The 12,314-nt window shown below is 41.5% G+C and overlaps 4 protein-coding genes across 4 annotated transcripts; 1 reads left to right on the forward strand and 3 right to left on the reverse strand.

The window, feature by feature from the left end:
- Window positions 1-73: 73 nt before the first annotated feature.
- Window positions 74-2,185, reverse strand: AK88_03515 (uncharacterized protein; the record flags this gene model as incomplete). Its single annotated transcript, XM_012481128.1, has 3 exons — window positions 74-134; window positions 240-311; window positions 441-2,185. 3 exons carry the CDS (start codon window positions 2,183-2,185, stop codon window positions 74-76), a joined length of 1,878 nt encoding a protein of 625 aa, XP_012336551.1.
- A 787-nt stretch (window positions 2,186-2,972) lies between these two features.
- AK88_03516 (ribosomal protein S15) lies at window positions 2,973-3,930 on the reverse strand (the record flags this gene model as incomplete). The annotated part of the gene is made up of 3 exons (XM_012481129.1): window positions 2,973-3,251; window positions 3,432-3,575; window positions 3,709-3,930. 3 exons carry the CDS (start codon window positions 3,928-3,930, stop codon window positions 2,973-2,975), a joined length of 645 nt encoding a protein of 214 aa, XP_012336552.1.
- Window positions 3,931-5,663: 1,733 nt separating this feature from the next.
- On the forward strand, window positions 5,664-7,091 carry AK88_03517 (uncharacterized protein; the record flags this gene model as incomplete). Its single annotated transcript, XM_012481130.1, has 1 exon — window positions 5,664-7,091. The coding sequence occupies one exon, from the start codon at window positions 5,664-5,666 to the stop codon at window positions 7,089-7,091; it is 1,428 nt and encodes a 475-aa protein (XP_012336553.1).
- Window positions 7,092-7,745: 654 nt separating this feature from the next.
- On the reverse strand, window positions 7,746-12,314 carry AK88_03518 (uncharacterized protein; the record flags this gene model as incomplete). Its single annotated transcript, XM_012481131.1, has 10 exons — window positions 7,746-8,156; window positions 8,223-8,289; window positions 10,419-10,477; window positions 10,617-10,717; window positions 10,886-11,037; window positions 11,211-11,253; window positions 11,386-11,501; window positions 11,663-11,772; window positions 11,887-12,032; window positions 12,284-12,314. 10 exons carry the CDS (start codon window positions 12,312-12,314, stop codon window positions 7,746-7,748), a joined length of 1,236 nt encoding a protein of 411 aa, XP_012336554.1.

The raw sequence follows: 12,314 nt of genomic DNA on the forward strand, positions 1-12,314 counted from the left end.
TTTTTTTTTTTTTTTTTTTTTTTTGGAATGGTACCCATTCTGCGAGTCAGCTCCTCATGTGAGCCCAGTTTGTTTACCTCTTATTCGTGTCCATTGACAAGAGAATCTTCGAGTAGGTACTCGTGGGGATGTTTCTGCAAGGGGGACGCGGTTAGGGAGACGGTGAAGCGGTTAACCATGCAATTACAGAGCTGCTCAGCTGGACTATGTGCCTTACGCACTTGCACCTACGCACTTACATTTTTTCCACCTGGTCCATTTCACTCGTCGTGATCATGAGGTCCCGTTTGGGGGACAGAGAGAGGTCGTCCCTGAGGGGTGTAGGCGGGGAAAAAGGGCACGTCGATCAGATGCAGCAGCAGCGCAGAGTAGAAGCGAAGCGTGGTTTGTGCAGAGGCGTTTTTCCCCTGTCGCAGGGTTAGCTCCGCCAAACGCCTTACTTGTAGGAGGAGAAGCCGAAGGCGCTCGGGGACAGGTAGTTAAAGCTGAGGCTTATTCTGTTCCTGAGCATGTCAGCGAGTGTTTGGAGAATGTAGGAAAAGAAGGAGTACGTCCTCAGTGAAAGAAAGGAAGAAGTGAAGTCGTAGTTACGAACGTACACCCCCTGTGATATATAATAGTTGATAATTTCCGTAGTGATTTCATTCATTGTTTGAAGAAGTTTTGCTTCCATGTGAAGGGCAATAGAGTTAGCCCTTTCCTGCAAGTGGTCCCCTTTGTTTTTGAAGTAATGAATAAAGGACAAGGACGAGTTGTACAGGTGGAATAGATTATCCATTTTTTTAATTTCTTTTGCAAACTCATTAATCATATTTGAAGTTATTTTTATTTTTTTTATTCTCTGTCTATACAATTGGTACAATTGTCGAATGAGGGTTTCCAAAAACTGTTCATATTTTTCTAGCAAGTCTGTTGTGATGATGTGGACGAGGTAAGAGTGTTGCTTCTTTTTAATCTGTTCAATCATGTCTTCATTCTTAATAATATTTTTATTTAATTGGAAATGCAAAAATTTGTTCAGCAACATATCTATTTCTTTCGCCACTTGGTTCATTTTTGTTTTCATTTTTCCCGCATCTGGTAATGGATCAAAATTGTCCATTTTGAGTTGGCTAGCCAATTTTAAATATTCATGCAAAATGGAAAATTTCAAATTGGAAAAAAAATTATAGACAAAATAATTTTGGCTAGTCAGGTTCTTCAATGCGTCAGGACGGTAGTTCGAAAAGAGGGAGTAGCTTTTGTGATCCCTAGTTGGAGGGTTATTCTGCATGGGGACCTTCACTTGGTAGTAGACCTTCTTCTTGCCAATTTGTTCGAGCCATTTATCCACATTGATGCTGTTCTCTCTAGCAAAAACGAATTTTTCATTCACACACTTGTGGTACTGTTCCTTCCAGTGGCTTCGAAGAAACGACTTTACTATATTGACAATGGATGCCCTTTCCTTTGCAACGTAGCTGTTGTGGCTTGACCTACCTCCCGACGCATCATCATCCTCATGAAAATTGTATATGTAAAAAATAACGTTGTGGTTACCCTTGGTCTGGTTCACATGGAGTAGGAAGTCCATCGCATTGAGGAAGTTGCTGAACTGGGCAATGTCTAACAGATGTTTATTTAAAATGTCATGGTAGTTCATGGGGACTATAACGACGTCCGACTGTGCGATGTGCGTCGCGAGGCTTTCCATTTTGTGTTTCGTGTCTCCTAGGTTTCTCTGCAGGTATTCGTAGGGGCTTTCGTTGTCCCCATGCACTGTGCGCGCAGTACCCCCCTCAGCGGTGCTTCCATCGCTTTTGTTAGTGACTCCCTCCGTCTCTCTCCCTTGTTGAGTCACATTCTCGCCGCACGGCCAGACGAGCGGCAAAAAGTACACCTTGCATTTGTTTCTAACTTGCTCGTAGAGTTCCACCCCCTTGTGGTGGTGCGCCCTCCTGACGTAGTCTACTTGGTTGCCCAGTTTCACATCGCTGCTGATGACACTGAAAATGGGGGACACGCCAGGGGGGCCCCGCGACGCGTCCACCCCACGGCCACTGTTACAGAAGGTTACCCCATGTAGCACGCTGAAGAGAAGTGCCAAACGGAGAAACCAACTTCGTAACACGTGGAGCAGAACGTGAAAAGGAAAAATAAAATTCGAAACTTTTCGTTCTACATTGTTCCTAGGTAGGCAACTCATTTTGGGGAAGGACTCGAAAAGGGGTGAGGATGCCACCCACTCATGCCATGTTTTTAATTGTGGATATAAATGACTTCTTTTAAAAAGGGGGGAAGGAAAAAAAACAAGGCGAGGGGGAGGAGAAGGGAAGGCAAACAACGTGGAAACCGCTTTCAATGAGCGTAAGGAAGAGAACGTGGTATGGTGGTATGGTGGGCCGCTTCTCATGTGGATCCTCCAGGTATGTGCAAACCAAGTATGCACAAAAAGCGGGGGAACTCACGACAGGGAAGAGGCCTATCCAAATGGGCATCAGTTATTCTTCCGTTCACCCAGCATGTGTTGCGTATGTAGGGATGAGGGAAGAATTATTTTAAAGTTTAACAGAGGATGGCAAGAAAAAATAATTATGTGAATGAATCACACTGGGGGAGGAGGTGTAAAGCATTTATGCATATGCCTCACTGAGTCGATTCACCAAAAAGGTTTGCACGTGGCTCCGATTAGAAGCGCCATGTGCGATGTGCGACGTGCGATTCGCCTACGCAGTATGTTGTAAAAAAGGGGGAATGCACAAAAGGGGAAAAGAAAAAAAATCCATGCGAAATGGGCACTTACAGATTTGCATTTACGTTACGAAAAAAAAAAAAAAAAAATGGAGCGAATGCTGCCCGGGGAATACAAAAATGCGTACCTACACATTATGAACGTTTTTTTTTTTTGAAGAATCATGTGCATAATTCTTCACATCGGAAGGGGTATATCAGTATGTCAGGCGAACGTGGCAACTTGTATCATTTCCCCCGAATCAGTCGCCGAACAAAATTTTGTCCGTGTGCACCTTCTTATTCTTCGCCTTAACCTTTTTCTTCCGCTCCGCGCTGTTTTTAAACCTCTTCGTGTTGCGGAAATGAACATACTTCAGATCTTTGTTGTAATATTCAGCTGTCCCTGGAAGCAGCGGTTTTTTAATTTTAAAATAATTCGTGATTTTGTCAAATGTGTCTCTGTTTTTCCTTCCTAGGTAGACGAGCAACCTTCTTCGTTTGCTTACACATTTGAAGAGGCCTCTCAAGCACGCAAAGTCCTGCGAAGGGGAAATGCAGTCGTCGTGGTGTGTGCGGGGGTGAAGTGGGCCCACCCCAAAGAGCTACTTGTCCGAGGGAGGTTACCCCCTCAGTAGGGTTTCCAAAACATTCGGTCGCTTGGTTAACTACTATTTTGTTAATAATTTTTTTCATTTTTCATTTATTTTCCTGGGGCGTACCTTTTTGTTCCGCTTCATATGCTCTGTAAGGAAAAATATTTTGAAAGTCAAAATGATGATTTGAATTTCGCTACTTCCGCAGTCCTTGTCATGCCGCTGAAAGAGCTTCCGGTACTTTTGCGTAATGAGCTCTTTTAGGAGTTCCTACGAGGGGGGAGAAGGAGGGGATAATCGGCCATGTGGCTTATGCACAGTGAGAGGATATGCGGCATTTGTACTGCGGGGCAAGTCACACAGAACAATTGTGCCTCATCTACATGTCGCCCAACCGACGTACCGGCTTAATCGTTATGTCACTTCTGTTAAAGGAAAAGGAACGCTCTACTGTTATGTTTTCGCTTTTTTTTATAATTTCTTCAATTTCTTCCTTTTGTTTTTGTGCCTTGGTTTTTACGTTCGTCTTGGAAGGTTCTTCTTTTGTGTCCCCCTCGGGCAGCTGTTGGCGCAAGCTGGACATCTCACCATGCACAGGGGGTGTCTCCTGGTGTCCATTTGACATGGCCCACGTTACGTATGCACTATTCCTGCTCACCCCCCTGGAAAAATTATTCCCATGGCGCTTTCTTTTTCGAACAGGGCTCCATGATCCACGGGGCGAAGAAACAATTCGGTTATCTACACAAGTTGGGAGGTACACAAAACGAGGATGCATTTTTCGAGGCACGGAGTGTAGCGATGCGTCGGCGCAGCCGGAGTGGGCACATTTGCAAGTGGTTCATACGTAGTGGTTTGCTCTCCCCTCCTTTGTGGGCATCGTTTCCCATTTCGCTCCTCACCTAAATGGAAGCTATGGCAAAATAGCACACCTAGGGGTAGCTGCACGTGGAGGACTAGCAAAAGCGCTAAGCAGGTCCTTATCCTTTTCATTTAAATTTTAGGTTGTCATAATAATTGTTTTTGTCGTGTCATAAGGGTAGATGGGGTTGGCTTCTCTACGCGCGGTTACGTGTGTGCTCATGTGTGTGTATTGCAACCGGGCAGGGGGACGCGTCACACGTACAAGCAACTCACTTGGCTTTGTTCAAGCAAACTGATTCACTTTCTTAAATCAGCCCCGCATCGTCCTCCGTGGGCTTCCTTCTTAATATATGCCCCTACGATGAAAATTAAAACTGCATTTTGGAGAAAGCCACTCACGCTTAGATCATTTGTAATATTACAAATTAACCTGCCCGGATGGGTGATGTGTTTTTTTTTTTTCCCCTTCTTGTTTTTTGCACAATGAAAAGGGGAAAATGTAAAGGACTTATAAGCTGGTCTTCCAGTAAAACAAGCTTGACCACGTTCTAACGAAACGCATTCCCAATGAAGTCCTGAACTGAAATGTTATTCACATGGCTTTAAAGGGGTGCACCCTTCTTGCCGACCCGAATGTGCCGTTACGGGGGTGGAAAAAAAAAAAAAAAAAAGTAACCTCCGTTGAGTGCATATAACACGACTGGCACATGCAACACGCAAGTGCGAGCAGCAAATTCGAACTTTTCGAAAGAAAATCGCAGAAAAAGGAGCAGCAGGAGAAACGTCCTGGTCAGTATAACGTTTACCCCATGGACCAAGGGAAAGAATCCATTTTGAAAAATTTTCCCAGCTTCTGCAAAATATTCCGTGAAGAACGAGCACAACATTGTTTGGCTGGAAATAGCGCGCCCCCTTGCGTTGTAAATTTGTATATATATAATTCTATTTATATGTATATATATATATGTATTTTTTTTAATTATTTTTTTTTTTTTTTTCCCCACATTTGGGGCCAGCTTATTTTCCGACGGTGAATCGCGGAGCCCGTGTGAAGATGCCCCCTGAAAAAAACGACGGACGATGTAACCCTGGCTGGGGATATATTCATTCCGAGTTAGCAACTGTCCCCACGTATCGCGGTTAAACGCTGCATATGCATACCAGTTGGGATATCTCCTCCAGTTCGCTCCTTACGTGCAGCGCAAAGTGAGCATATATATATATATATATATATATATATATATATATATATATATATATATATATATATATACACAATAGCTACGTATAAGTGGTCCTATTTAGCAAGCCCATATATCCTGGTGCGTAGGGTGCAACTTGAATTTGCAGGTTACCGCGTCTAGCGATTTTCACCAAGCAGGACTGTCCTTTGTGTGATGGTTGGCGCGGTTTGTTTCCCCGTGTGAGTTTTGAGAAAAGAGGCCCGAAGAGGAACTTACATGCAACAGTGCCACCCACCGAGAAAAGGATAAAATGCAGATCAAACTAGCCAGCGTGAACACGTCCAGCGACGCGAAAAAGGAACGAGTGAACATCCATAGTCACATTAAAGGGTTAGGAGTAAACACTAATATATACCTGCACGAAAATGATGTGAATTTAACGGACGAGAGGTACTCGATGTTTTTTGACAATTCCTGTGGCCTCGTTGGGCAATTCAAAGCAAGAGAAGCGTCTCTATTTCTTGTAGATTTAATAAAGCAAAAAAAGCTAGCTGGGAAATGTATCCTTTTAGCAGGTCCAAGTGGAAGCGGGAAAAGCGCCCTAGCAATTGGCATCTGCAGGGAAATAAATAAAAAAATGCCCTTCGTGTACCTATCAGGTTCTGAAGTGTATAGTAACGAAATAAAAAAAACGGAAGTGATTTTAGAAGCCTTCCGAAAAAGTATACACATAAAAATAAAGGATGAAAAGTTGGTGTACGAAGGGGAGGTCGTAGACATGGTGGTGGAAGAAAATGAGTGCTTGTATTCATTAAATAAAGCTAAACAGATTAATGCCATTATTATTACCCTCAAAACAGTGAAGGGATCAAAGACGTTGAGATTAGCCCCCAAAATACATGAACAAATTGTTAGAGAAAAAATAAAAATTGGAGACGTTATTTATATAGAAACGAATACAGGACATGTGAAAAGGTTAGGTAGATGTAATGTCTACTCGAAAGAATATGATATTGAATTTGATGAGTATGTATCTCTACCTAAGGGAGAGGTTCACAAAAAGAAGGAAGTCATACAGCAAATTTCTTTACACGATATTGATCTAGCTAATGCGAACCCAACAGTAGGGGAAGATCTAGCATCTGTTTTGAACTCCTATTTGAGACCTAAAAAGACAGAAATTACCGAAAAGCTAAGAATAGAAATTAACAAAACTGTAAATAAATTTTTGGAAATGGGATTAGCAGAAATTATACCAGGGGTTCTATACATAGATGAAGCACATATGTTAGATATAGAATGTTTTTCTTACCTAAATAGAGCCATAGAATCTCCCCTAGCTCCAATTGTTATAATGGCCACCAATAGAGGTATTTGTACAGTTAAAGGCACAGATAATATAGAGCCCCATGGAATTTCTGTGGACCTACTAGATAGACTTATCATCGTTAAAACTTTTCCCTACACGCTTAAAGAAATTGTTCAAATTTTAGCTCTACGGGCACATACGGAAAAGATTAACATTAGTGAAGAGGGGATGAATTATCTAGCCAAAATTGGCAGCCAGTCCTCTCTCCGTTTTGCTATGCTCCTGTTGGAACCCTCTAGAATTCTAGCCAGCATTGAGGGCCAAACTGTTATTGATGTAAAGCACATTGAGCAGGCGGACGCTCTGTATATGGATGCCAAGACTTCTGCCCACAGGGTCGCCGAACAGTTCAACAAATTTGTCACTTGAAGGGGATCAGTAGTGATATAGCTTCGTGTCGATGAGCATCACCTGGTGTCCCTTATTTTTCTTTTCTTTTATATTTCCAATTTAGGGGCCTAAATTGGTTCACTTTTTGCTTACCGTGTACATTGCGTTTAACCCATTTGAGTTGTTGCCCCCAAGCCGCCTAGCTTTTTTTTTTTTTTTTAAATATGTGTGCAATTTTTATTAGTATACCTCTTTTCCTTTTTAATAAACTGTTTATTCTCCCCCCCCCCTTTTATACCCTTCCCATGTGGGCAAATATCTACAGTGGTGTGTGGTGTTACACCCTCAGGGTGCTGAGAAAACCCGCATAGGTACATTTCTCCGTTAAATGTGGCCAAACGTAAACGCATATTTTAAAATGGATTTTGCGAAAAATAGCTAGTTCGAACTCAACGACGTCATAGCGGACGTAACGAGTCGTGGTACCAATGTACACTCATAAGGTGGGTACATTCAAGCGACGAAGACACATTTTAGTCACTTTTTTGGGGTGTAAAAACATATACGTTATAGCACAACAATGCGGAAAAACAATTATAGGGTGGTAAATATATAGAGGTGAAAAAATGGTCACATGTGTAGGAACACAATGCAAGGACGTCACACGGTTAAGCGACAACTTCGTTGCCACACCTACCAAACGCGGAGCACCTTGAACGTCATTATAGACGCACCTAGGAAACAGAAACTTGAAGCAAAACCACACACGGATATAAATATATATTTGGTGCAATTGCCACTGTTATAATTGCATGATGATTTTACCTTCCAATCAGTTATTACTATGTGAATCATGAGCGATATGACGAACATGCATGCTGTGGTGACTCCGTAGGAGAAGACAAAATCTCTTGACTTCTTCGTGCTGGGAACGAGAAACGCGAGTATAGTGTACACTGTTAGAGCAAGTCCTACGAATATGTAACATCCTAAAATGTAGTTGACACTGTCAAGCATCCCCCCGACGACCAACAGGAGAATGGACGCTATGATCCCCAGCAGGAAGGTGATATTGTCTTTGCGCATTTTCATTGTTCCGTTGATCTGATAACAGGTTTACTTGCACTTCAGTTTATTAGTTACTGCTCTGTTCGCCAGTTTGTTAATTACTGTCTTGTTCGTCTTGTTTTTTCCCCTAAACTGGAGTAGTAAATTATTTAAGTCCTTGTGAGGGTGTCTAACGGGGGTGGATGAGAGCACACGTTTGATGAAGCGGACAGGAGTGAACCAAAAAAAAAAAAAGTGTAAACAAAAAAAGTGGTAAAACTGGAACATACACGAAAAAGGCTGAAAAAGGAATGGGTGAAAATGTAAAATGTGCGGTGGAATAAGCTTTGCCCTTTTTTTAACATGTTCTTAAGGAGGAAGAAAATGTTGGAATTACATCGTTTTTTTCCTCTTTATTTTATAGAGAATTTCATGTATCTATATTTGCCGCTGTAAAATGGTGTGATTTTTTTTTTTTTTTTATGAACAAGTCAGAAATAATGCTATATATTTTTTTTTTTTTTTTTCCTTCTGTTAAAACCACCGTTGTCCAATCTGACATTTTGGCAGTGGAGTTCGCAAAGGCGTAGCAACGTTTAGCGCTTACGACACCTACGGCAAGTCGCTAATTTGTCTTTTAATGTGTAGGTGTGATTGGTATAGTTAGAAACTACAGCTGAATTGGCATTTCTGCTCTTAAAAAAGCTTTTCTTTTCCATCAAGGTGAAAAAGAAATGTTCGTAGGATAATAGGCTTTTTTGTATGAACTGTTCATATTTTTTTTTTTTTTTCCCCACTTGTGTGCAACTTTGAATATTTGGCTTTACACTTGGCCACCCCTGTGAAGGTGGGAATGCAGATGGGAACCTCCCTTAAACGATTTTTATATGGAGTGACAACTAGGGTAGGAAAAATGAACAACCTGTGGAATGGTCAAGCATTTTGTGTATGTCACGATACAAGCATTTCCCTGAGCACAGTTTTAAGGTTCACAGACATGGTGTTATTAATTGCTCAGTTGGTAATTGTTTGTTCGGACTATCCGCGGCGGTGTGCAGGGAGATGTATTTTTTATGGAACCATAATGGAGGGCAGTTCAAAACTGATGCGTGGAAGGATGCGATCAACACGTTGCATTAGAAAGAAACATTTATAGACGCACGATGGCTGTCCACTGATGGCCTGATACGATTTTTATTTATTTGCCCCCTTCAAATCGATCGAGGGACTTACATTTAGGGGATGAAAAATAGATTAAAAGATAACAAAATGTGCAGCATGCTGCAATTTTGCCTTTTGCTAAATGTTTTTGCTGCTAATTTGGAGAAAAGAAAAGGGCATAGCGCAGAAAAATAAAAGAAGTCGAAGAGGAGTGTAAATAGCATAACGTGGGAGTAAAAACGCGTGATGCATTATGCGTGCCGGAACTCGAGCAGGGGAGTGCGGGGCACACGCATCATCAGGTTGCTTTTACAATGGGGCCTAAACCTGGCACATGCACATTAAATCAACACTGTGGGTGGGAAAATTCAAAAATGGGGACGTGAGAGAAGACGGCGCAAGAGAACACGCCAGAGCAGAGACAGAGAGGGAAGAAACAAACAATAGTGAAAGCATAAAACATTTAAAAGTTAACAACACACAAGCGCGCACCCACGTTATGTACACTGTAGGCATATATGCGAACACACATATATGGGCACGTATTTATATATTAAATTAATAACATATAAAATGTGTGGAAAATATATTTTTCTTTCTGTAAACGTGAATGCGATGGAGAACCTTCTCGTTTTAAAAGAAAGGGGGAGGGAAAAAAAAAAAAAAAAAAAGGGGATAATAAGAGGGTACCACGTGGCAGTGTTATCTATATACATGAAAACAATACAGCAGCACGTAGGCATAACGTGTGCGAAAAAATAAAAACAAAGCAATGTAGAAATAACCGTTGCTTGAATTCTTTTTTTTTTTTTTTTTTTTTTTTTTTTTTGCAAAGCATGATATGATTGGTATATGTGTACAAGGTGCCCGTTGAATACTAAATTTTACACTTTGGTGGGTTGGTGGCATGGTGAAGTTAGGCGCTCCACTAAGTCTTCGGCTAGTAGGCTCCCTCCTTGTCGCACATAAATTTGAAGTGGTCACTGTAGGGACGGAAAAAAACAATTTATTAACATGAAAAGCAGCGGTGAGGGAAGCGGCCAAATGTTTGCATAATATATACATCAGGAACACACTATACAAGAGACCCCACACGATGATGCAAACATAGCTGTATTCGTTAATTCGTTTTAGCAAAATTTGGGGGGTCATACTTACCCCATGAATTTGTTCATAATTGTCTGCATTTGAATATTCACTCGGGCGAATTCCATATTCTGCAGCGGGGGAGAAAAAAAAAAAAAAAAAAAATGATTACACCTGTGCAACACCATTGAGAGAAGTTCAAAAAGGTGTATATAAACATTTGCATATAGACCCGTATGGGCGAGAATACATGGGAGTCGTCTTCCTTACCGAAGTCAGGGCGTATTGCTGGTTAGCAATGGAGGCCTCCACGTCTTCCGAAGTCAAGTTGAATTCCTCCTCCACTTTTGCGCTCACTATGGATTGTATAACTACAAAGAGGGGGGCACAAAAAATTTTTTGCAAATGTAAAAAATGGAGAAAAAGTACGTTACTGCAACGTACAAGTGTGGTGGTCATCCGTTACAAGGACGGGAAGGCGTCCCAGCTCATTTGTGCAAAAACGCAGCAATGATTCTGCGAACACGTTTAAGTCATACCTAGTGCTATTAGCTTGGGATCGAGCTCGTGCTTGTTGGGGATCTTTTTAAATTCTGGGTCGATCTTGTACAGTTCATTTAACATGAAGTGGTGAATTTCGATAATTTTATCCACACTCAGGGTGGCGGTTTCGCTCATGTTGGCATAGTAACTGAGATAACGGGGGGAGGAGGGAAGAAAAAGGAGGTACGTTAAACATGTTCAAGGACGGAGAGAAGAATCTTTTTTTCTTATCCACTGAGCAATTGTAAATTGACGTGCACATCCACATTTTCATGCGCTATAATTTTGCACATGCGAAAATGCACTGAATCGTTTTTGTACTTTTCTTGGGACGACATGAGCTTCGAGACAGTCTCTTTCACCTCTGCGGGGGTGGTAAGGAGGGGTCATTCGTGAGTAAACATTATAGGGGGAATAAAGTGGCCATCAGATGACCGACGACATGGTAACGTGATGCCATAAAAAGAACAAAAAAAAAAAAAAAAAAAAATGGTACCTGGGTCGAAGTGGTAGTTCTCCACAACCTTGTCAAATTCTGGCATCTCGATTTGATATTTGCCCAGAGGGTCCACTGTGTTATATGTCTTGGCTACATTATAGACGGACATAAAGCTTTGGGGAGGAAAAAAAAAAAAGGGGGGGGGAGAAAATGCATGTTTTTATTGTGGAGGTATTATGAAGAAATGCCACTGGAATGGTTAAGAAGCACCACGACAAACAAACACGCACACATACACACAGCGGACGCCTGCGTTATTTATTTCGCAACTTACTCGTAACCGTTATTCTTTGCTACTACGATTAAATCTTTAACAATATTTTTCATGTCCGTCTGTAGCTTGAGCATTTCATTCAAGAGTTGCAGGAGATCCTCTCTTGTCATCTGCGGAAGGAAGAGATCAGAGTGGGTGATTGTAATTGAAGTATACACTGCCACACACATGGGTGGGAGTAAAAATATAAACAGTTGTAAAGGTAACTATTCAATTGTTCTTACCGATTCTCCCTTTATAATCCTGTTTCCGTCCTTATTCATTTTTCCGTCTTTTTTTTTTTTTTTTTCATTTTCATCATCCTTTTCATCGTGACTATCATCGTCCTTCATTAGCATGTACGTCAAGGCAACCACAGCTGCCGCCCCTCCTGTAAAAGAAAAAAATATATAAATACACATATGGGGTATAAATGGGGTTGCACAGGTGGGCAAAATATAACCGCCGAATATAACAGTGGGCCTTTCCGTCCACTCTGCATCGTTCCGGTATGTTGGCCCCTTTGCACAACTGTATACACACAGTGAAGGAAAATTGTCCTTTTCTCTATTCCCCCCCCCAATGCGTGGCACATGAAAAAAAAAAAAAAAATTCTTCTCCACTTTGCAATGCAATTTTTACCTGCCAAACTTAAAGCCTTTTTCCAGTTCAT

Source organism: Plasmodium fragile (genome assembly GCF_000956335.1).
Source record: "Plasmodium fragile strain nilgiri unplaced genomic scaffold supercont1.41, whole genome shotgun sequence".
NCBI lineage: Eukaryota > Apicomplexa > Aconoidasida > Haemosporida > Plasmodiidae > Plasmodium > Plasmodium fragile.